Source organism: Capricornis sumatraensis, chromosome 5 (genome assembly GCF_032405125.1).
Source record: "Capricornis sumatraensis isolate serow.1 chromosome 5, serow.2, whole genome shotgun sequence".
In the NCBI taxonomy this organism is placed as follows: domain Eukaryota; kingdom Metazoa; phylum Chordata; class Mammalia; order Artiodactyla; family Bovidae; genus Capricornis; species Capricornis sumatraensis.
This window is the reverse complement of record NC_091073.1, coordinates 17,528,804-17,553,555: the sequence shown is the minus strand read 5'-3', so window position 1 is coordinate 17,553,555 and position 24,752 is coordinate 17,528,804. Positions and strand designations below refer to the sequence as shown.

Genomic DNA, 24,752 nt, shown 5'->3' with positions numbered 1-24,752 from the left:
AGTCAGCTTTTGACTGCCGTATTTTTTATTGGAAACCACTGGGTTCGGGATGGAAGGACAAAGTGATAGTGTAACGCCAGGTGAGTTAAAAACAGAACCTGTGTGTCTAGCTTCTAAGAAGGGAGAAAACAGAAAGGGTGGTCTTTCCCTCATCTCAAAGATTTTTCACGTGCGACTATTGACTATCTATCTTCTTCCTCACCGAGTGACTACTTACAGCAAGTTAACAAAGCTATCCTGAGGATATAATTTCCTCTGTTGCTCCTGCTCATGGCTGCTTGAATGAGAACGAAAGGAAATTAGAAACCCAAGAGGACAGAGGGTGACAGACAGAAGACTATGATTCAGCACAATTTCTTTATTATCATTAGAACACTTTTTTTGTTCTCAAAGCAATCACCTGTTTTTTATTTGTGTTTACCCTTTACTTCCTTTTGACAATATTATTTATTTACAGGCATATCTTCTCATTCTCCCTTATTTTTTCTCAATGTGGAAGAAACGTGAATCATGTCGAGTTCTTTAGTCTAACCACTGAGAAGCCAGTTAGGAAAACATCTCATCAACAGAAAACTCACAACGATGAAAGGAAAGGGAAGAGCTTTATTTAAGTCCTCTAAATGAAGGTTCAAAGATGAGGAGAAACGACTTTAAATCTACAAATAAACCATCCAAAACGAGTTGTTCTGTATCATACACTAGGTTAACACAGAACGCCTAAGCACAGCGGGCAGCCTGAGAAACGTTATTTCCCCATGCAAGGAACATCCTCTCTCCTTTCGTCCTCAGCCTCAGCATTACCACTGAAGTCAGGATCGCAAATATTTCTCCAGAATACTCCTGAAGCTAGCGGGGGGTGGGTAGGTGGGGGGCAACAGCTCCACCTGGCATGGAGCTCCACCTGGCTCCACTTGCTGCAAGTAAACTGTTTTTTTTAAAGATCATGTTTTATATGACTAGTTCACACATATACAGTATTCTATTCCATAATACAGATCTCATTTCCGTACAAAATATTCCTCCCAAAATATCTGAGTGGAACTGATACTTTAGAAAGGTTATTGCATCTACATTATTTTTCCTACACAGCACCAGGAGAATGCAAATCCCAAGATGCGAAGCACAGTCTAGATGGCAGGCGAGTGGAATATTTGACTTCATTTCTACTCAAAACTCAAGCCTGTAAACTTCAACAAGATGGAGAAACATACACATGTACATATACCCCAGTCCTGGGAAAAAATCCTGCTCACAACTGGCAAATAGATTTATCTGTGCTTAATTACTTCTGATGTAAGCTGTAAAACGTAACGCTGAAAGTCTCTGAGCATATCTAAAAGTGACTACTAGCAAGAACAAATACGTGAGGTGAAAAGCGGCCTCATAAACCATGAATTCCAAAGGTTAACCATCTACATTTCTCTTTCTGCAAACCGTTAACAAACCTGATTAACACACTAGCCTTTCCAAGTTTCTCAAACTGCTACTATTTTCAAAGTGTCTCTACGTGCTTTCTGCACCCAGCCATCACCAGCAAAATTCTCATCTTCTAGCTAAAATGCTTTGAAATATCAGTCTCTTACATGAAAAGACTGAAGTAACCAAACTAAGTCCTTTCATACATTTCCGTGCACACATTTTCTAAAACTTCTTTGTGACATACATGGGAGCCATCGAGTGTGCAATATTTTCCCCAGGGAACCTGGGACAGTACAATGCAGCAAATGATACGAAAATAAAAATATCTAGACGTGCCAGGAAACTGAAAGTGAGTCCTTTTTCATGCACACTCCCAGCAGCCTGAGATCCCCTCCACTTCACACTATCCCGTCACTCTCTATCATCAGGCTTCAAAGAAAACCACACTTCATATCAGAAGCATGACTTTGAAAGGCAAGCACTGAGAATGAATCTGCCTCTGTGCTCCTGCCCCTGACACCTGCCCCTGCAGTTTCCAGCTTAAATGTCTGGATCCTCTGCTAAAGTATGACGTCCTGGGGGGCTGGAGTCCTTGCTTCGGATCCAGCTTTGCATCTCCGGTCTTGGGCTCAGTGAGAGTGCATTAATATGAATATTTCGACTTTCAAGTGGATAAGTCTTTGTTTTTCACTTCTAATTTGCTTCCAAGATCCCCTTGTTTTGACTATGTTCACGTTTTCTTCACTGAAAGTAAGTTGAGGAGCTCGGTATGGGGAAAGGGGTTGGCAAAACTAGCAACAGTAATTTCTGCTAAGCGGGAGAGGGTGGAGGACACAAAGATTAAGAGGCCTATCACAGAGCCTTGCATGTTGGCAACTGAAGGGTAATGTAAACTTATTACTAATAAGGGAGAGAAAATGAGATTGGTTGTAAGAAAACCTGGGTCCCCTCTCAAATGAGATAATATATGAAAATTTTTACAAAATTATAGCAGGTACCAAGTAAGTGCACTATACACAGTATTATTGTTACATCAGTACCTTCTGAATATGCTTTTATTTTTGAGAATACCTTCACTTTACTTCTTGTTTATTTCCCCTCACCATGATACCCTAGGATTAATGACACAGTGTTTGCAAAGTGTTTTTACATCCCTGAGGTGTTATAATCAACGCAAGTACCATTTTATTTACGCAAACTGTGTCTCCCCAGCGAGTCCACTTAAAGATCTAGGATTGGGAACTTCTGCCTCATAAGGCTTAATAAATGACTCCCTCCGGCTCTAAAAGCAAGTACTTTTTCAATGACAATGGGAGGGAAAGCAAAGGAATTACTCTGTGACATCTGCTGTGTAACGTTCTTCGAATGGCGCATCTTGATAAATGCATGAGAGTCCTTGGAGAGTTACTGCACACGGTGAAGAGAGAGTGGTAAAAATCCCAGTGTCTCTGAAAAAGAAGGCAAGACATGTTAAAGTCAGAAAAGCCTTCCCGTTTACATCAATAGAAATCAACAGTGATGTGTTTAGTCCCTACTTTACACCTAATGGCAGCTTTCCACAGTCTCTGATGGTGAGGCAAAATTAAACATGAATAATAATGCTAAGACAGCTTAAGCAACCTTTCAAAGCTAAGGCAGCTAATAAGTAGCAGAATAACATTGCATCTAAGCCATTGGCCTTTAAGCCGAGTGAGCTCTGCACTCTGCCCAACACCTCTCCCATGTTGGGGACAGCTGTGGTGGCTAAAACCAAGAAAAGAAGGCTAGTGAAATAGCTGGTTCACAAAGGCAGCAAAGTCCATGTGTGGCATGAGGACTCAGCTTTGCAAAGCTTTCTGCATGAGTCATCACAGAGTTTTTTTTTTTTTTTTTTTAAATCTAACGTTATGCATATTTTTGCCACAGTTTTATCCATCTGTCTCTTTATTGATGGCTGCGCTGGGTCTTCTTTGTGGCGTGTGGGCTTTCTCTAGTTGTGGTTCAATCGCTTTGGCTTGAGGGCTCTGGAGCTGGGCTCAGTAGTTGTGGGGCACAGGCTTAGTGGTCCTGCAGCATGTAGGATCCCAGGGATCCATCCCAGACCAGGGATGGAACCCACGTCTCTCGCATTGGCAAATGGACTTTTAACTACTGGACTATCAGGGAAGTCCCACAGTTTTTAATACTGTTACCTGCTTACTAAAGACTTTAGGATATTTAGAAGTGAATGAAAATAATCTATACAAAGCAATTTATTAAAGTCACTTTTATAAGCTATACAAAACAGTTTAATCTGCTGGTAAAAATGCTATATGAGCAATACCAAATGTTGTTGTTGTTGTTATTAAATTCATCTAAATTGATGGGGAAGAAAGCAAAACTGTCAACTTTATATAATTATTCAACTTGCCCCTTGGTGGAGAAATTCCCAAGATGCTCCCAAGTGTTACATACCTATTTATTTATCTATTCTCACACCTGCATTTTATAACCCTTTGTCTCATATTGGAGTGGCATTCTCAAATTCTTAAAGCAGTCTCAAAACCCATTTTTTTAAAATTAGAATTTCCTGTACTTCCATTGTGTTCTGGAAGTCCTGGGGAGTGAAAACCCAGAGGAAGTGAACGGATGCTTTACCTCCAAGTCATCATCAGGGATAGCTCTTTTCCACTTCACGTTCCACTTGATGTGTTCATAGGCGTTAACAACAACTTCAATTGCTTTGGGATATGAATGGCAGGCCTGTATCACCTACAGAGACACCATAGAGTTTTATTTGTTCAGTGCACATATATGATTCATCCATTCCACTCTCAGAGACATCAAGACTTCATGGACCTATAAGCCTCCTTTTAGCCCTGAAATGCTCTGACAAAGTCTCAAGCTTTTAAGTATTCGGACACACTGCCAGCTCCAGTGGTAGATGGGAGGATTAAAATAACATAAGACTAATTTCCTTCATCATTCTGGAGAAAGTAAAAAAGAGGTTTCTAACAAAGAAGATGGAAGTCTGATGAAATGCATGCCCTGCCCGTAACTGAAGCAATTTTGAGAGAGGCTGATCTTAAAATACACTTCCAGCGGTCTGGGAAACGCTTCTAGTTCTATAGAAAGTTCTATTAGCAAAAAGCTGGATATTCATAAACCAAGAACTTAAGCCTACTGGTGACTATGAGGTAACGCAAACTGTAGAGCAGCGTGAATGTTGATCAAAGGCATCTTCCCAGCACAACGCCTAAAGAGGACCTGTGTCATACACCAAACTACACTCACTGCTATTTTCACCTTAATCAGCAATAAAAGAAAGACTGCATGAAGATTCGCTCTTTCATGAGCATGCTCTGTTCAACAGTTCCTTGGGCAACCACCTCCACCACCACCAACAAAACAGAAAGCTGAGTCCAGGGAGCCAGCATCTCCATCAGGAGACAGAAGATTTAGCTTTAGGTTTTAGACTAAACGGAATATTTAACTAACTTCTGATGGCTCCATGAAATCTGGACACATCTGACCAATCAATCACGCAGCCTTTATTAAGTGACAATGGAGGGATATAGGAGACATATCCCAAAAGTAAAATATACTGGTTTCTGGTGAGAGGCTTACTGTAAGAATGAGAAGCAAAAACACATAAATGGAACAAGTGAAGATCAGTGAAGATGTATGGTTGGTTCACATATGTGTTAAGTTTGAAAAACAGGGATTATAGAAATTCCAAGAAGCAGAGCTATGTGATTGGGGCTAACCGGGAAAGATTTCTTGGAGGAGATGAGTGCAACTGTAGACCCTAAATGGTAGAAAGGGGTGTGTATGTGTGTGTATGCAGTCATGCCCACCTGCATGCCTTCAGAGTCCTGTCTACATGTGTAGCGTCAGCAAACATAACAGTTGTCTTGAAACAGACTCACTTCACAGGGTATAAAGAAAACACCACTTTATTATTTCCGCTTGTCCTGCTCACACTAACTTACTGCCTAGAACCCTTCTCCATTTCTGACATGACACCTTGGGTGGGACTCACACCTGTTTCTACTTAACTTTTTCTAGACAGGAGAAAAATGTCATTTCAGTAATAAAAATGTTGATTTTACTTTAATAACTGAAATTCTAAATTTTATTCAGAAGTTTCTCCTCTCCCATAGCCTAGGCTCATTTCAAGCTGCAGTTGGAAAGAAGGTACCTGTGGATGTGGGATGATAGGAAATACATACTTGATCTTTGTTCTGGTTCCTAACACACAGAGCTCCTTAAATGGAGCTCCTTTACATCATTCAATTATCTTAATGAAGTAACTCTCAATGGGGCTCCTAGAGAGAATTTAAGAATTCTTAAATTTTTAAAGAGATGGGAATACCAGACCACCTGACCTGCCTCCTGAGAAATCTGTATGCAGGTCAGGAAGCAACAGTTAGAACTGGACATGGAACAACAGACTGGGTCCAAATCGGGAAAGGAGTGCATCAAGGCTGTATATTGTCACCCTGCTTATTTAACTTATATGCAGAGTACATCACAAGAAACGCTGGGCTGGAGGAAGCACAGGCTGGAATCAACATTGCTGGGAGAAATATCAATATTCTCAGATATGCAGATGACACCACCCTTATGGCAGAAAGTGAAGAGGAACTAAAAAGCCTCTTGATGAAAGTGAAAGAGAAGAGTGAAAAAGTTGGCTTAAAGCTCAACATTCAGAAAACTAAGATCATGGCATCTGGTCCCATCACTTCATGGGGAAACAATGGAAACAACAATAGGCTTTATTTTGGGGGGCTCCAAAATTACCGCAGATGGTGACTGCAGTCATGAAATTAAAAGACACTTACTTTTTGGAAGAAAAGTTATGACCAACCTGGAGAGCATATTAAAAAGCATAGACGTTACTTTGCCAACAAAGGTCCGTCTAGTCAAGGCTATGATTTTTCCAGAAGTCATGTATGGATGTGAGAGTTGGAATATAAAGAAAGCTGAGTGCGGAAGAATTGATGCTTTTGAACTGTGGTGCTGGAGAAGACTCTTGAGAGTCCCTTGGACTGCAAGGAGATCCAACCAGTCCATCCTAAAGGAAATCAGTCCTGAATAGTCATTGGAAGGACTGATGCTGAAGCTGAAACTCCAATACTTTGACCACCTGATGCAAAGAACTGACTCATTTGAAAAGACCCTATGATGGAAAAGATTGAAGGTGGGAGGAGAAGGGGACAACAGAGGATGAGATAGTTGGATGGCATCACCAACTCAATGGACATGAGTTTGAGTAAATGCTGGGAGTTGGTGATGCACAGGGAGGTTATCATACTGCAGTCCATGGGGTCACCAAGAGTAGGACATGACTGAGCGACTGAACTGAACTGAACTGAGAGAGCTTTGAGATGTAGACTGGTTACTGGAAAGACCAATCCTTGATTACAGGCTTGGAACTTTTAAGCACCTTGCTTTCTACCACCAGGGAAAGACAGAGGGGCTGGAGACTGAGTTCAACCACCAGTGGCCAATGATTTCATCAGTCATGCCTAATGAAACTTCCTAAAAGATAGTGTTTCGGGCAGCTTCTAGGTGGGTGAGCACATCAACGTACTTGGAGGGCGATGTGCTCCAAAAGGGCATGAAAGCTCTGTGTACCTCCCCATGCCTTGCCTGATGTATCATCTCTAATCGTCTATTCCTGAGTTTTACCCTTTATGATAAACCAGTATGCCTACCATTAGAAAGTGGGCATGGCTCTGCACTTAATTAACTTTTTGAAGGAAAATTTCTTCCTAATTTCCTGGTCCTTCTGAACCTCCAGCTATTGTTATTGGGCAAAAGTCACAAAACTGGTTTTTCCCACCTTTACAAGTCCTTCTTAGGTGGTATGGCATTGCATTTTTCAGTGTGAGGTGGTAAGTACCCAATATCTTGGGACTTCAAAAAAAAACTAAGATGGAAGGATGATCATTTTAATACCAAGATCAGCCCTGATTTATCTGGAAGGAATGATGCTAAAGCTGAAACTCCAGTACTTTGGCCACCTCATGCAAAGAGTTGACTCATTGGAAAAGACTCTGATGCTGGGAGGGATTGGGGGCAGGAGGAGAAGGGGACAACAGAGGATGAGATGGCTGGATGGCATCACTGACTCGATGGACGTGAGTCTGAGTGAACTCTGGGAGTTGGTGATGGACATGGAGGCCTGGTGTGCTGCGACTCACAAAGAGTCGGACACGACTGAGCGACTGAACTGAACTGAACTAAACTGTGTGTGTGTGTGTGTGTGTGTGTACCAAAGTCACCTGACTAAAGGGCCCATTTCAGGAAGATAAAGTTAAGAGCAGGTAAGATAGAACCAGCTGACAGTATAACTAGAAGGTCAGCTTGAAGAGCATGGGACTGACCTAACAGGCATTAGGAAGCTACATATTTACATCTAGCTATGTCATCTAGAAACTTACATATTCTTAGAAAAGGAAATGGCAACCCCCTCCAGTATTCTTGCCTGGAGAATCCCATGGACAAAGGAGCCAGGCAGGCTATAGTCTTTGGGGTTGCAAAAGGGCCACACACGACTTAGTGGCTAAAACAAGCAACAACTTAAAACATACTCTTAATAAGAAAGGGTTATACTCAATCAATTCATCCCATGGGGAAGCCTTTATTGAGCACTGGGTTAAGCACTGTGACAGTAATTCTGAGTTCATATCCTGCTTTTGTCATCAAGGAGCTTACAGCCTAGTTGAAGAGAAAAAGACATTGATATTTCAAAGAGTTCAAGAGCAATGCATGTCAGTAAATAATAAAAGACTAACTTATTAATTAAAAGATCATCAGTGTCTCTTGAGCACCATGACCACAAAGGGAAAAACAAGGCTATCAAGGATGGGAGTGCACCAAATGGCTTGTCAGCCAGCTTCCCTGTTAGTCATGAGAAGGAAGGGTAACTGAGGCTGCGAGAAAGAATAAGTAGGGTTTAATGAATAATCAGATACAGAGAGTATAGAATGCAGCTTTGAAGCCTGAGACCAAGCACAAATAGGGCACCACCCATGGAAATGAGAAAACGGGAAGGGCATTCTCATCTTAGGATGGTCAGACAATGAACAGAAGGCATTTCCTATGTTATGTCCTAAGGTTGGTTTACAATGTGCATGAATAGATACCCTAATGAGAAGGTCAAGATGGAGGGGGAGATTGTGAATCACCAAACAATGTGCTGGTCAGGCTCTGCTGCTGCTGCTAAGTCACTTCAGTCTTGTCCGACTCTGTGCGACCCCATAGACAGCAGCCCACCAGGCTCCCCTGTCCCTGGGATTCTCCAGGCAAGAACACTGGAGTGGGGTGCCATTTCCTTCTCCAATGCATGCAAGTGAAAAGTGAAAGTGAAGTCACTCAGTCGTATCCAACTCTTAGCGACCCCATGGACTGTAGCCCACCAGGGTCTTCCACCCATGGGGTTTTCCAGGCAAGAGTTCTGGAGTGGGGTGCCATTGCATTCTCCCAGTTACACTCTAAATGAATATAAGCAGAAAAGGTAGAGGACTGTGGTCTGAAGCTTGATGAATCCTAATAGGCAGGAGAGAGGATGTAGGAAAAAAAATTACAGCTACCATTTTTGAGAACTTACATGTGCCATGGCCTGTGTTAAACATATGCTGAACTTTCCAACAACCCTGTGAGGTTAGTCTTATAATTATCTCTGCATGACAGACTTAAAATCAAAGGCAGAAAGAATATAAATTCAAGAGTATTTAGCTAGTAAATGACAGAGATAGGATTCAAACTTAGGTCTGTGTGACTCCAGAAGTCAACACTAAGTTCAATGAAAGTGGTGAGAGTGGCCATCCATGTCTTGTTCCTAACCTCAGAGGAAATGCTTTCAGCTTTTCACCATTGAATATGATGTTAGCTGTGGGTCTGTCATATGTGGCCTTTATTATATTGTGGCATATTCCCTCTAGGCCTTCTTTCTGGAGCGCTTTTCTCATAAATTAATATTGAAATTTTATCAAAAGCTTTTTCTGCTTCACATGGTATGGTCTTAGGGAGCATGGCCTCACCTGAGGACTATGTCAGTCCCAACAAATAGACTAACCAGAAGGGGTCTACCAAGTAGAGGTTTAAGTCAATTATGTGCCAGAAAATGTTCAACAGGCATTTTGTAAAAAAAAAAAAAGAAAAAGTTGTACACGTATCTATATGTATATAAGTTTATGTTTTGCTAATATAAAGAATGTGAAGCCCACAATTTACAAATAATAAAATATCCAATATGATTTATTTTCTATTCCAAAAGGCCGACTGGTGCTCTCTAAATGCTTTAACTTTTTTTATATCAATTTTGTTTAGACGTAAGTTGTGTTCAGAGCTAGTCTGTGTCTGTAACTGGAGAGTGCCTGTAGTTCCTATGTGTATATCGGTTGATATTTTTATTACATTAAGTAGCAATTGCTTCACAAATGGGAAACAATGAAGACACATTGGAAAGTCACTCATTCAATGACATAAGGACTTTTATGTGGAAGCATTGAATAGTTTTTTGAATACTGGAAGCAGATTTTCTCAATTTTTTGCACTATTCACAATGTAAGAGCTATAGACACCACACACTGCAAATTTTTAAGTTTAATCTACATTAGTAACATTCTCTCCATTAATTTTGGAAATTTAGACATCAACAAAGAAATAAGTCAAGGTCTGAATGGTAACATTTGCTGGTTTCTGTGGTGTAAACACTTGCATCATGGCCTATGTAAAGTGACCAACATGAGTTCTCTAAATATATGGTAGGGAAGAGGTGTACAGTAGCACATTATATGTTTTCATCAAACAGCTCCAATATTTGCAAATAATATCAAGAGCATAGATATGCCGAGTAAAATAATAAGGAGGTATTAATAATACATTTTGAGTTTTTGTTTTTAATATGCTTTATTTGTTGTAGGTTGGTATGACTTGATTTTTAATAATGTTTGCATTTAACAATCAGCTCGCAAAACTCCTGGTAATTTAATAATCAATTTTTGCAAGCTACAGCAAGCCAGTTCTAGCACACCATTCCTTTCAACTGTCCCTGTATTTAAGAACTGCAGTGCAGACTAAATGTGCATACCGAAGCTCCAAACCAGCTAAGGAATCATCCTGCCCAGTGGTGAGGTCCAAATGTGCACAACATAAATACTAGTTTAATGAGAAGATCCATTCACATACATATTCTGGGTACAGTGCACAAAGTTGAGCTGATGACAATATTTCAGCTAGGTCTACATAAATAAAGAATAATCCTCTAGCATCAACCCCTAAGGGTTGGAGTCAGACTTCCATTGCTATGAGACCTCTGAAGAGTTAGCATTTCTGAGTCTATGGAAAGTGTAACTAGAAGGATTTCTCTATGGGTACATGGCTGTCAAGGTGAGGAGGTAATTCTTCCAGGACCTTGGTCTTGGGTAATTTAATTGAAGCAGATGTGGCCGCTCTTTCCTGTAGTTGGGATGAGAATGGCAGATATGCAGCTCTGTGGAAAAGAGACAGACAAACCCGGGGCTGACTGACTGCTCTGAACACTAGTTTATAAGCTACCATAACAGTATCAGAGACTGTGAGGGTTGCAAAGGACCCTTTAGTTCAGTCGCTCAGTCGTGTCCGACTCTGCGACCCCATGAATCGCAGCACGCCAGGCCTCCCTGTCCATCACCAACTCCCGGAGTTCACTCAGACTCACGTCCATTGAGTCCGTGATGTCATCCAGCCATCTCATCCTCAATCGTCCCCTTCTCCTCCTGCCCCCAATCCCTCCCAGCAGCAGAGTCTTTTCCAATGAGTCAACTCTTCGCATGAGGTGGCCAAAGTACTGGAGTTTTAGCTTTAGCATCATTCCTTCCAAAGAAATCCCAGGGCTGATCTCCTTCAGAATGGATTGGTTGGGTCTCCTTGCAGTCCAAGGGACTCTCAAGAGTCTTCTCCAACACCACAGTTCAAAAGCATCAATTCTTCGGCACTCAGCCTTCTTCACAGACCAACTCTCACATCCATACATGACCACTGGAAAAACCATAGCCTTGACTAGACGGACCTTTGTTGGAAAAGTAATGTCTCTACTTTTCAATATGCTATCTAGGTTGGTCATAACTTTTCTTCCAAAGAGTAAGCGTCTTTTAATTTCATGGCTGCAGTCACCATCTGCAGTGATTTTGGAGCCCCCCAAAATAAAGTCTGACACTGTTTCCACTGTTTTCCCATCTATTTCCCATGAAGTGATAGGACCAGATGCCATGATCTTAGTTTTCTGAATGTTGAGCTTTAAGCCAACTTTTTCACTCTCCTCTTTCACTTTCATCAAGAGGCTTTTTAGTTCCTCTTCACTTTCTGCCATAAGGGTGGTGTCATCTGCATATCTGAGGTTATTGATATTTCTCCTGGCAATCTTGATTCCAGCTTGTGCTTCTTCCAGTCCAGCATTTCTCATGATGTACACTGCCCATAAGTTAAATAAGCAGGGTGACAATATACAGCCTTGACGTACTCCATTTCCTATTTGGAACCAGCCTGTTGTTCCATGTCCAGTTCTAACTGTTGCTTCCTGACCTGCATACAGATTTCTCAAGAGGCAGGTCAGGTGGTCTGGTATTCCCATCTCTCTCAGAATTTTCCACAGTTTGTTGTGATCCACACAGTCAAAGGCTTTGGCATAGTCAATAAAGCAGAAATAGATGTTTTTCTGGAACTCTCTTGCTTTATCCATGGTCCAGCGGATGTTGGCAACTTGGTCTCTGGTTCCTCTGCCTTTTCTAAAATCAGCTTGAACATCAGGAAGTTCACGGTTCATGTATTGCTGAAGCCTGGCTTGGAGAATTTTGAGCATTACTTTACTAGCATGTGAGATGAGTGCAATTGTGTGGTAGTTTGAGCATTCTTTGGCATTGCCTTTCTTTGGGATTGGAATGAAAACTGACCTTTTCCACTCCTGTGGCCACTGCTGAGTTTTCCAAATTTGCTGGCATATTGAGTGCACCATTTTCACAGCATCATCTTTTAGGATTTGAAATAGCTCAACTGGAATTCCATCACCGCCACTAGCTTTGTTTGTAGTTATGATTTCTAAGGCCCGCTTGACTTCACATTCCAGGATGTCTGGCTCTAGGTGAGTGATCACACCATCGTGATTATCTTGGTCGTGAAGATCCTTTTTGTACAGTTCTTCTGTGTATTTTTGCCACCTCTTCTTAATATCTTCTGCTTCTGTTAGGTCCATACCATTTCTGTCCTTTATCGAGCTCATCTTTGCATGAAATGTTCCCTTGGTATCTCTAATTTTCTGGAAGAGATCTCTAGTCTTTCCCATTCTGTTGTTTTCCTCTATTTCTTTGCATTGATCACTGAAGAAGGCTTTCTTATCTCTTCTTGCTATTCTTTGGAACTCTGCATTCAGACGCTTATATCTTTCCTTTTCTCCTTTGTTTTTTGCCGCTCTTCTTTTCACAGCTATTTCTAAGGCCTCCCCAGACAGCCATTTTGCTTTTTTGCATTTCTTTTCCATGGGGATGGTCTTGATCCCTGTCTCCTGTACAATGTCATGAACCTCATTCCATAGTTCATCAGGCACTCTACCTATCAGATCTAGTCCCTTAAATCTATTTCTCACTTCCACTGTATAATCATAAGGGATTTGATTTAGGACCCTAGGGATTATCTAATACCTTTAACTTGAAGATAAGGAAACTGAAACCCCAAGAGGCACACAAAGAGAAAGCATGGTTTTAGGCCTTTTCAAATGTAGTCTGATAACCTTATTTTAATCCTTAAGTAATGACCAGTGAAATGAATGGTTTAAGGACACAAATCTTATTGCACAGACATCTGGAATAAGAAACATTCTTTATTATAATCATTACAGTAATTATAGGCTGGATTTTGTTGAAATTTCAAAATAGCTCCCTTTTTAATGCAAAGATGTTAATAATAATAATGAAAATAGCATCCATCAAGACCTCTATATACATCCTTCTCTAAAGACTCCCAGATACATGCTTTCTGGAGGAATATACCATGGTGAAAAGTACGCAGGTAATCAGATGAGTAATCCAAAATGAAGATTTAAATGTAAGAGTTACCAGGACGTAGACGCCAGGTGAAATCAATCCAAGGCCTGAGTCAAAAGTATACTTGTACAGGAATTCCGAAAACAAAGAGCATGGGGAAGTCAGGCAGCCTGTAGTTGAGGTGCCCATTCAGAACACTGACTTCTGCGCTGCATGAATTCCCAGGCTACACTCACTCTTCATGGAAACCACACTGGTTAGGCTTAAAGACACAATGCCCACATGCCCAGTACAGGCAATCCGGCTTTAGGAATTCCTTACCTCCCACTTCCTGCCAACACATTGAACACAGAGGAGATGTGGCCAAAAGTTAACTCTCCTCTTGTACACACACTTTATTTTTCACCTAGGGTTTCCTGATTTAGCAAATAATAATAATAATGTAGGGTGTTTTTAGGATAAATATGGCCTCAGTAATGCATGGGACATATTCATACTAAAAGTTACTTTTTACTGATGAATTTCAAATTTAATTGAGCATCCTATATTTTGTCTGGCAACCCTGTTCCCGGCCTCTATTCAGAAACAGTTCAAACTGAGTTATGTATGCTGTGCTAAGTCACTTCAGTCATGTCCGACTCTTCGTGATCCTGTGGACTGTACCCTGCCAGGCTCCCTGTCCACTGGACTCTCCAGGCAAGAGTACTGGAGTGGATTGCTGTGCCCACCTCCAGGGGATCTTCCCGACCCAGGGATTCCAGGCCTTTGATGTCTCCTGCACTGGCAGGTGGGTTCCCTAACACCAGCGCCACTTGTATACAGGAATACAATTCATTCATAGTTCAGGAGCCTAACTTCATACATTTGGTGCTTCAGTTTGCACCTGGCATACTCCCATATATCACACGGAGATAACTTACCTTTCATTAGGATAAAAAATTTCAAGTAGTCCTTCAACATCCATCTTGAGACACACAAAGTCTAAAGCCTGCCTGCCGCGTTGGGTTTTGCTTACACTGACTAGTAAGTTTTCTGCTGGCAGAAGATGGTGCTCACAGCAGGAAAGGCTCCTTTTAGCCTGACAGCCTCCCAACTCTGTGAGTGGACACGTCTAGCTTCTTCCAGAACTAAGACAGCTGGACATGCCTTCTTTAAGCCTCAGTAACCATTTCACCAGGCAACAACAGAAAAGAGATGCTTGAGAAAGCAAACTCTAAATCATCTCTCTGCAGTGACTCCCAGGAACCTTGATCACCAAATGAGGAGGGATTGGTGCGGACCCAGGAGGCAGAAGCTTCCGCTTTCTCTTTGCAAACCCGGGAGACTTCACCTTTTGCACATCTCCGGGGTCTCTATTCTCCCTTCTTAGAAGAAGAGTTGGACAAAAGGTGGCAACTGGAGAGACCTTAAGACCCTTCCCCTCATCATCTGACCCCTAAAAGCATAAATCAGAAAACAGATTCAAGGTAAATCTCCCTGCCACCCTTCCAATACAAGTGCCACCTATAAGCCACTTCAGCAGAGAAATTCTAAAGCTATGTCTGCCCTTTTATATTGATATCTTTGTGTGCAGAAAGGTACCTGATGATCAAGGAGACTGCTTATACTCTGGGCTTCATATGCAGAATGGTTCAATGGCAGAAATCTTCTTTACCTCCCCCAAACTTTTACATACCTTTTCCTTCCCCAGAAAATGTCTTTCTTGCCCTGCAAGAAAACCCAGTCTTGGCTCCCTAGGGTATCACTTGCTTCTGAATTATGCTGAAGGAAAAAAAAAATCAAATGTCCTTCTGTACCCTGGAAAGCAATTGCAGACCCTATAATTCTTTTTTTTTTCCCTTTATGTAATTTATACATAAATTACATACTGGTGGCTTTCAGTGAAATACACCCTCCACAAATTTGTTTTGTATTTGGAAGACAGCATCTTCAGCTCTGACCTTGTTCCTTGTAAATAAGGAAACTGAATTCCTCATCCACAAGAGAACAAATCACTTTATCTTCTGGATAAATGAGTCAGTCATACTTGTCGTAAAGATGACTTTCTCTTTGGAAAGTCGGGCTGTGGAGTAGTTGTTCTAAATCACTTTGAAGCATCTGCATATTAAATTGAATAGTTTTTCTTTAGTTTTCCTTTGGAAAGGGGCCAGTTCTCTTATTCAGTCTATTGGGTAGCAACAAAAACATTTAAAATACCAGCCATCTACCAGTAGCCAACTAAATCCTTAAATCTCTTTAGCATATGGCCAAATTAGAGGAACTCAGAGCAGCAAAACAGAACTGAATAAGATGGCAACCACAGACAGTGTTCCCTGGAACATGTAATTTTATATTATTCTACAGGTGAGTGAAGCTGCTAAAGCAAGGCTGGTAGGAAAGACTCCTACAATGGACCAAGAGTACATTTTGGGAGGAAAAGGAAAGGAAGAAATTTTGTTGAGCACCTACCAGGCTCAATGGTTTACATGCCTTACTCACTGTTCAGACATTCCTGGAAAGCTAGTATTTTTAATCTTTGTTTTCTCTTGGTTCTGAAAGATTAAGGGACTTCAAAATCACGCGGCCAAATGAGAACTTATACCCACAGTTAGTTACTAAGCCCCTCTTCCTACTTCCCTTGCTGTTATCTCTCAGAAAACTGCCTTTGTGAACAGGACTTAAGATCTTCTTCACATCTGGAAGATTTCTTGTGGGAGAACGGAAATTCCATTTAAAGACCTGTCCCCTCTAGTCTGGCACTTTGTAAAAAAGCATTAACTTCAGTTTCAATACAGTTTGTCATTATAATTGTCTTACCAGCCTCAAGAAGTTACATGTCGAGGAGAGGGATGTTCTACTGTCCAGAGCCATAGGCAGATTCGTATAGCTACCAATCCTTTCTGCACCACAAGCCGAGGGCGGAATCCCAGAAGGCAACATCTCAATTTTAGGACTTTCAGTATAGTCACATTCCCTTCCTCCACGGGTAACCTTCTGATAGGACTTCTTTCTAAAATCGAACTGCTGGTGATCTCCAATCCCAGAAGGAAGTGCTTTCCTTCTCTTACACCAGAGGTCTAGCCAAGAAAGTCTGGCAGTAACTGAAAGAAATCTTTAGGAATCTGGCAGAATGTCTTTTTGTTTTTGAAGCAGCAATTGTTTGAGGTTGGAAATTTTAAAGACCTTACCTAATTGGTGAAGACCACTTTGACTCTAAAATTGAAGAGGAAGACACGATGACCCCTTGGGTACATCTTTGGAAGGGGAGGCAGGTGTGTTTCTAGCTTGACCACTGCTGTTCTCCAGATCAGCAGCCCCGCAGGAAACCTTTCAGAAGCCACTTCCCTCCATCTGTGAGCCAGGAGGAAGCAGTCCTTTGGGACCAGGTTCTCCCTCCACCATCTGGAGTCGCCTGTGGCTCCGCCCCACCAGCACCACGCTCCTGGGGGGATGGGAAGCAGCAACTCAACCCCTAATGAGATTCTTACCCGGAAATGAGACAAGGATCTTTTACTTACTTTTGATGCTTTTGAACATTGGTGCTGGAGAAGACTCTTGAGAGTCCCTTGGACAGTTAGGAGATCAAACCCGTCAGTCCTAAAGGAAATCAGTCCTGAATATTCATTGGAAGGACTGATGTTGAAGCTGAACCTTCAATACTTTGGCCACCTGACGTGAAGAGCCGACTCATTGGAAAAGACTCTGATACTGGGCAAGATTGAAGGCAAGAAGAGAAGGGGGGACAAAGGATGAGATGGTTGGATGGCATCACCAACTCAGTGGACATTATTTTGAGCAAACTCGGGGAGATGGTGAAGGTCAGGGAAGCATGGCATGCTGCAGTCTATTGGGTCACAGCAAGTCAGACATGACTTAGCAACTGAACAACTTACTTTTGCGGAGATCTGTTTTATCCACAGTCTCCCAGCAGGGGATTTCAGAATAAAACTCAACATTTAGTCTCTAGGCATTCTCAAACCTTGTCTCTCCTGGGAAACCGCTGTGGGCAAACCAGGTGTGGGGTAACTGATTTTACTGCTCAACAGATAAGTAATGGTAACAGCAGATACAGTTACTATTTATTTAATGGTTGCCTGGCAACCCACTCCAGTATTCTTAACTGGAGAGTCTTATGGACAGAGGAGCCTGATGGGCTACAATCCACGGGGTTGCAAGAGTCGGACATGACTGAAGCAACTTAGCACACACATATGACCAGAAATGATAAACACTTTTAAAATATTACTGTGTTTCATTCTTAAAACAACCTTAGGAGAAGGATATAATTATTCATGGATAAAGTGGCAAGGTATGTATCTCTGGCACCTCCATGCCCTCGGTCTCTCTCCATCCTCTTCCCTGGAAGGAAGATGGCCTTAGAGCATAAATATACACAAAATTATGCTTTATGAAATGAGTCATATTAGAAAGAAACTGATTTTTTTTTTTTTGGTCTTCTAGAAGTCCCACTATGAAGAGTGAGATGTGGGTGGAGATTAAAAAATGGAGGTAGTCCAAGGGAAAGATATTTATAGATGCAGAATGAAGGTTGGCGTGAGGAATTGGGGGCGGGACCTTGCAAGAACCGAAATTGACTCTAGAAAAAAATACAAATATGTTTGGCACCATCTTCTGGGCTCTGAGCATATTTGTGATGTATTATGAGTATGGTTCATTACTTGCTAGTGAAGGAATCAGTCTGCATATTACTGCCAAGGCATAGAGCATATCCATTTCACAGGGGAGGAAACTGAGGCTCCAGAAGTAAGATATTCATTCAAAATCACACTCTTAGGTGAGTGGCAGTCACAAATTTATCTGACGCCCCTCCCCCCCAAATTCTATGCTTCTTTATTCCTGATATGCATAGCATGGCAAAGTCTAGAATGAATTTCACTAGTCATGAGTGACAAAGCAGAGGTAAAAATTTTAAATAGGAACCCTTTCATAAGTGGAGAAGGCAATGGCAACCCATTCCAGTACTCTTGCCTGGAAAATCCCATGGACAGAGGAGCCTGGTAGGCTGCAGTCCGTGGGGTCGCTAGGAGTCAGACATGACTTCACTTTCACGTTTCACTTTCATGCACTGGAGAAGGAAATGGCAACCCACTCCAGTGTTCTTGCCTGGAGAATCCCAGGGATGGGGGAGCCTGGTGGGCTGCCGTCTATGGGGTTGCGCAGAGTCGGACACGACTGACGTGACGCAGCAGCAGCAGCACAGCGGCTTTCATATGTAGTTTAAAATGCTGAGTTAGGGTTAGATTGTTAATACCTACTGTTTTAGCCAAATCTAGATACCAGTGTGTATGATCCAGAAAATGGGTGCCAGCTAAGAAGTAGATATTCATAGCTAAAAATTATGGATCACTGTACTTTAAATAAAAGTTGTTCAGTTTATCATAGAATATGACCAACTGACTTTATTTCTAAGGTGCTTGCATCAAAAGTTATCATAAAAAAAGTATTTTTTTCATTCCAAAGCCCATTGGTCAATGAGGAAATTGCAAGGAAGGTGAGAATTAACAACTGAGGCCAACCAGGTGCCTTCAACAGTAGATGTTATGAATATTTTTCCAGGCCATTTAGGCAGCAGTCTTTCCTCAAATTTTATAAAGAAAATATAAGGGTTAAGCATTGTTCTAATTCTTGATATTTTCAGACATACCTTGACCAAGATCCAGAGGCAAAAATAAGTAATAGCTAAAAACTTGGGAGAAATACAAACCTTGATGTGGGAAAAGGGAAGCCTTAGGTACAAACTGATTATTCAGTCACTAAGTCGTGTCTCTTTGCAACCCCATGGACTGTAGCACACCAGGCTTCCCTGTCCTTCACTATCTCTCAGAGTGTGCCCAAGTTCATGTCCATCGAGTCGGCAATGCCATCCAACCATCTCATCCTCTGTTGCCCCCTTCTCCTCCTGCCCTCAATCTTCCCCAGCATCAGGCACTTTTCCAATAAGTCAGCTCTTTTGTATCAGGTGGCCAAAGTATTGGAGCTTCAGCTTCAGCATCAGTTCTTCCAGTGAATATATTCAAGGTTGATTTCACAAAGATGTAAAAATTTACTAGGATACATATGAGTTATTCTAGGTCAGGAATAAGAAGTAAAGGATTAGTTTATATGATTTACCAAAAAAAAAAAAAAAAGGAAGGGATGCTTGGAGTAGGGGTAGGGGTCCAAAATCCACGAGATGCCCAAGGAAGGGAATGCTGTAGAATCTGCCTTATGGAGATTTTCAAACACAGTAAGAGCACTAGTTCTCCCTAAGGTCTTGAGAATTAAATATAATGACCTCTTTAGGTCTCTTCTTGTGTTGTGATCCTTCAGGTTTTATTACACTTCCTGGGTAATATCAGAAAACACAGTGGAAACTGCTAAATCTAAGGGCTTAGGCTCAGGACTCAGACAGACCTCATTCTGAATCAAACACATGACTATTAACCTTTAATAGGCTTGAGCCAACCAGCAACCCTACTATATTTCCCAAGTCCATTTGCTCCCCATGATAAACATCTCACACCTTCACCTTTGCCTTAAGCCTTCAGACCTCATCTCCATCCACTTCTCATTCTTCATTGAGAAAACAGAAGCAATTTTAATAGAACTTGTACAAACTCTTATTAACATATCTACCAACATCCCCACATCTGGGTACACAGGCACTGCTTTCCCTTCTACTATGATGGATGAACTGCGCTAAGAACACCACCTCCATTTGGGCCCTAGACCCCATCTTCTGTCTCCACATCAAGACGGTGCTCAAGTAATTGCCTGCAAGGCGTTTTTCTCCCTTTCCTAGGACACTCCCATCCGTCAACAAACACATCAGCCTTCATTGGCTTCCAGCTACGCTTCCATTTTAAGAAAATGCCTCCAATTCTCCACTGGTTTCACTTCCATTTTTCCCTTTTTCCTTTGAATCCACTTCGATTAACCTTTTCTCACCAATGTCCCACCAAAATAACTCTTGTTGAGGTCCCCAGTAAAACTAGACTAGTTGTCTAGCCCAGTGGCAACCTAGCCCTCATCTTATTTGAAATGCCACCTATATTCAACCAGTACATGCTTGCTAAGTCGCTTCTGTCATGTCCAACTCTTTATGACCCCATGGACTGCTGCCCGCCAGGCTCCTCTGTCCACTGGATCCTTCAGGCAAGAATACTGGAGTGGGTTCCCACGCCCTCTTCCAGGGGATCTTCCTGACCCAGCGATGGAGCCCAGGTCTCTGATGCCTCATGCGTTGCCAGGTGGGTTCTTTACCACTAGCACCACCTGGAAAGCCCATGAGCACAGCCTACAAGGCCATATAAATGGTCTGCAAACCACCTTCTCATATGCCCCTCCGACCTCTCCTTCCTCTTTCTCACCCCACTTCAGGCACTCTGGCTTCCTTAAACATGTTTAGCCCTCTCTTACCTCAGAATCTTCGCGCCTGCTTTCTTATGCCTAGAATGCTCCCCTCCCACCTCCGCCCACCCCCAGGTATCCACATGGCTTGCTTCTTCACATTCCCATTTTCTCTAATCAGCCTCTGTAAAATAGCACATACGTAAACCGAAGCAACCCCACAGTCTCTTATTTTATTTACCTTGCTTTACTGTCTCCACAGCACCTAACGTAGCAGAGTGTAGTTATTTCATCTGCTGTTTTGTTTTTCCCTACCTCCCACTAGACAGCAACTTCCATGAAGGCCCTTGTTTAATTCACGGCTCTGTCTCCATCTCCTGGAACAGTTCCTGGCACATAATAGGTACTCAGGGAATCTTGTTAAATAAATGGATATATCTGATTCACTCTGCTATACAGCAGAAACCAACACATTAGAAACCAACTATACTCCAGTAAAAAATAATTTTTTAAAGGGAAATATACAGTTCAGTAAACAAATAAATGAGCTTGACCACTTACTCTGCGTGACTTTAGAAAAGTATCTGAATTCCATCACCTTTTAAATGAGGATAATATCAATGCCTACCTCAGAGGTTATTATAAAAATAAAAGTAAATAATCTGTATAAAGCCTATCTAGAACTCAACAAAGGATATTATTGTAACATTATTTATTATCTTATTTCTAATCACCATAATCTTTTGGAAGGTGAAAGTCAAAGTCGCTTAGTCGTGTTCAACTCTTTGTGACCCCCATGGACTCTACAGTCCATAGAATTCTCCAGGCCAGAATACTGGAGTGGGTAGCTTTTCCCTTCTCCAGCGGATCTTCCCGACCCAAGGATTGAACCCAGGTCTCCCGCATTGCAGGCAGATTGTTTTACCAGCTGAGCCACAACCTCTTGGAATTCTCTATAAAAGTTTGATAAAGTTCCAGGACATTATGGGAATTACATACAATTTTAAAGAAAAAAAAAGTCCTCCATTGAAACACCGACAACCAAAAGAATATTCCTTCCTGAGATCTCAGGAATCATCAGACTCATCACATCTGCACTGGGATGTCTGTGGGTCGACTGTATGGAATGTGCTGAGTGCACCTCCCCTAAATATCTTTAGTGGAACTTCTCTTCCAACTAACCTTCCCACTGCAGGACTTCAGACATTTTACCGAGGTAGGAGGTAGAAGCTGGCTGTGAATTTGGTAAAACTCCTGTCAGCTAGCTTTCTGTGACCCTGCATTCGTGAGCACATAAAACTCCTCTGCAGCCTGTTAATTCTTTTAGATGAGTGGGGTCCTAGGTACGTTATCATTCGATTTATTTTAGGTGAAGGGCATTTTGGTTTCCAAATTAAGTACCATCATCAACTTACTGCTAAACTCTCTCCCATGCGCTATAGAACCCTTCACTCCTCTATTTTGTCATTTACCATGAAATATTAAAGTTACCTCTTTATGTGTTTGTCTCTCCAGCTAGATCCTAAGCTAACTAAGAGTAGTGACCATGTATTAGTCTTGCCAATATTGTTAATATTTGGTCCCTACTAGCCCATTAGACGGAGAAGGCAATGGCACCCCACTCCAGCACTCTTGCCTGGAAAATCCCATGGACAGAGGAGCCTGGTGGGCTACTGTCCATGGGGTCGCCAAGAGGTGGACATGACTGCGCGACTTCGCTTTCACTTTTCACTTTCCTGCATTGGAGAAGGAAATGGCAACCCACTCCAGTGTTCTTGCCTGGAGAATCCCAGGGATGGGGGAGCCTGGTGGGCTGCTGTCTATGGGGTTGCACATGACTGAAACGACTTAGCAGCAGCAGCAGCCCATTAGAAATTATCAATAAATACTATTAAAATAAAGATTGTAGTATATTATAAAATTAAACACTAGCACCAAGTGAACTAAGGTAGAATACCTACAGTGCCACTGTGTGAGATCAGACAAATTGCTTAACTATTCTGTGCCTGAGTTTCCTCCTTTATAGAATAGGTATAATAATATAATCTACCTTATCAGATTATTACAGAATTAAATGAATTAAATTAAGAAACGTAAGATGATTTATGTGTGCTTAATAAATATAATTTTTCTATAATAAATATTAACTATTAATTCTTAATAAATGTTCGTTTTCATTAAACTAGAAAACTGAGCCGCCCTTCCATATATTCAAACCAGTTCTAAAGCAGGCTCTGTCGTCTATAGAGCAGACATCTGCGGAAGAGACGCTTGTGCACATGTGACGCCATTTGCCGCTTCTGCAGACGATCAGTATCCTTCTGATCTTGCCCATTCAGTCCCCCAGGAAGCCACTACCAGTTCACTGGTGTTCACACAAGCCATGGAGAATTACCTGCTGTTCTTGCTCTTTTTCTGCTCTCAGCCCAGATTTCAAACAAACGTGGACTAGGCTGAGATAGCTAGGGGTATATAACAAATGGAAGGTCAGATTGAAGGTCAAAGGCAGTTAGCCAGGCCTCCAACAGGCTTGAGTGACTTGGCGATTTCAGACTGAGCCACCCTCTGAGTCCCCATTACCCTGCTGCCCATCGGCCCAGCTCCCCACGCGGCAGCCTCACCTTATGGAACTGTGGAGGGTATATGCGAGCAGCCCCGTGGTTCAGCAGCAGCTGGTAGCAGATCTCAGGCTGGGCGGCGGGCCGCACGGAGGTGACCTTCAGCACGTACTGGATGGCCGCGCAGCCGTTGATGTCCATGAGGTTGGCCTCTGCACCAGCCTCCAGCATCATGTGCATGAGCACGTGGTCGCAGTTCCAGGCCGCCTTGTGGAGCGGAGATTTAAAGTCGTCATCCCGGGCGTTGACCTCCGCCTTGTAGTCCAGCAGCATGCGGCAGATGAGGTGATGATCCCGGCTGTACTCCTGCTCTTTGAAGCGGAGGGCCCAGTAGGTTGCGATGGCCAGCGGGGTCTCCATGTGGGCATTCACACTGTCCACGATGGCCCCGTGCTCCACGTAGAAGGCCACCAGCTCGGGGAGGCCGAAGTGGGCAGCCGTGTGCAAGGGCGTCTCCTCATCCTGGTTGTTGGTCTTCATGTTCACGTTCGCCCCTAGAAAGGGAGGTTGAAGAAGACAATTATTTAAACATATTTTACCATTACTCACAAGGCTCATTAAACAGGCCTTTTCTCGCTGCTTCCCACTACCCATTTTTCCAAGTTCCATTTCTGGACCCCATGGGAGCCACTGCTTTGAAACGACAGTGCCACCTTCTGGGCAAGCAGTAAATATATGGGGTGATGGGAGGGGGCCTGAGAAGGAAGGATTAGGACTGTGCGCTGCAGCATTGTCGGTTGAGTTCTGGTTCCTACTCCTAGGTGGATTGGCAAATACAAAGTGATTCTGATAACCAAATAGCTTTTATCTATAAAATAGCAAGTACTAAAAAATAAATAAATAAAGGTTATCTCACAATCTTTGAGGCTTATAGGTTATATGTGTGGCTTTAAAAGTCATCAATTTCTTGATGAGATTTCTTAAACATCATGTCTTTTTTTTTTTTTTCTTCCCAAGCAGCTAAACCTGAAAACTTGGTACAAGGGAACTTTAGTGGTATAGAAATTCAGTCTTCTGACTGAACACTGACAACATCAAGCTGCTGAATTCTATGAGGCTCCTTTGGAACACAACTGGAGCAAGAATAAATACTCTAATGACCAAACTAGACGAAAGGCCACATTTTGAAAGGAAAATAATGGAAGCTGGGAAAATAAAACACGCATCGAAAAAAAAAGAAAGACTGTTAACGTGCAATTTATCGTCAACAATGGCTATTTAGAAATACAAATTATGAGTGCTTGGAAATCTCCTTAGAAATTACTTAATCCAACCACTTATTTAACAGACCAGGAAAATGAGTAAATTTTATTTTTTTCTGATTGGAAAGTTAAGTACTAGAATGATCAATCTGAGAAACTGAAATTTTCCTTCTCATCCTAGTTTAATTGGGGTAAGC

The 24,752-nt window shown here is 42.1% G+C and overlaps 1 protein-coding gene across 1 annotated transcript in view; it reads right to left on the bottom strand.

The window, feature by feature from the left end:
* Positions 1–2,678: 2,678 nt before the first annotated feature.
* ASB4 (ankyrin repeat and SOCS box containing 4) overlaps positions 2,679–24,752 on the bottom strand; it is an 83,190-nt gene continuing 61,116 nt past the window's right edge. Inside the window, exons 3-5 of the mRNA XM_068973454.1 lie at positions 23,357–23,847; positions 4,036–4,149; positions 2,679–2,867 (exon numbers count right to left, since the gene is read on the bottom strand). Coding sequence (XP_068829555.1) covers positions 2,679–2,867; positions 4,036–4,149; positions 23,357–23,847 — 794 coding nt within the window. The remainder of the gene's footprint in view (positions 2,868–4,035; positions 4,150–23,356; positions 23,848–24,752) is intronic.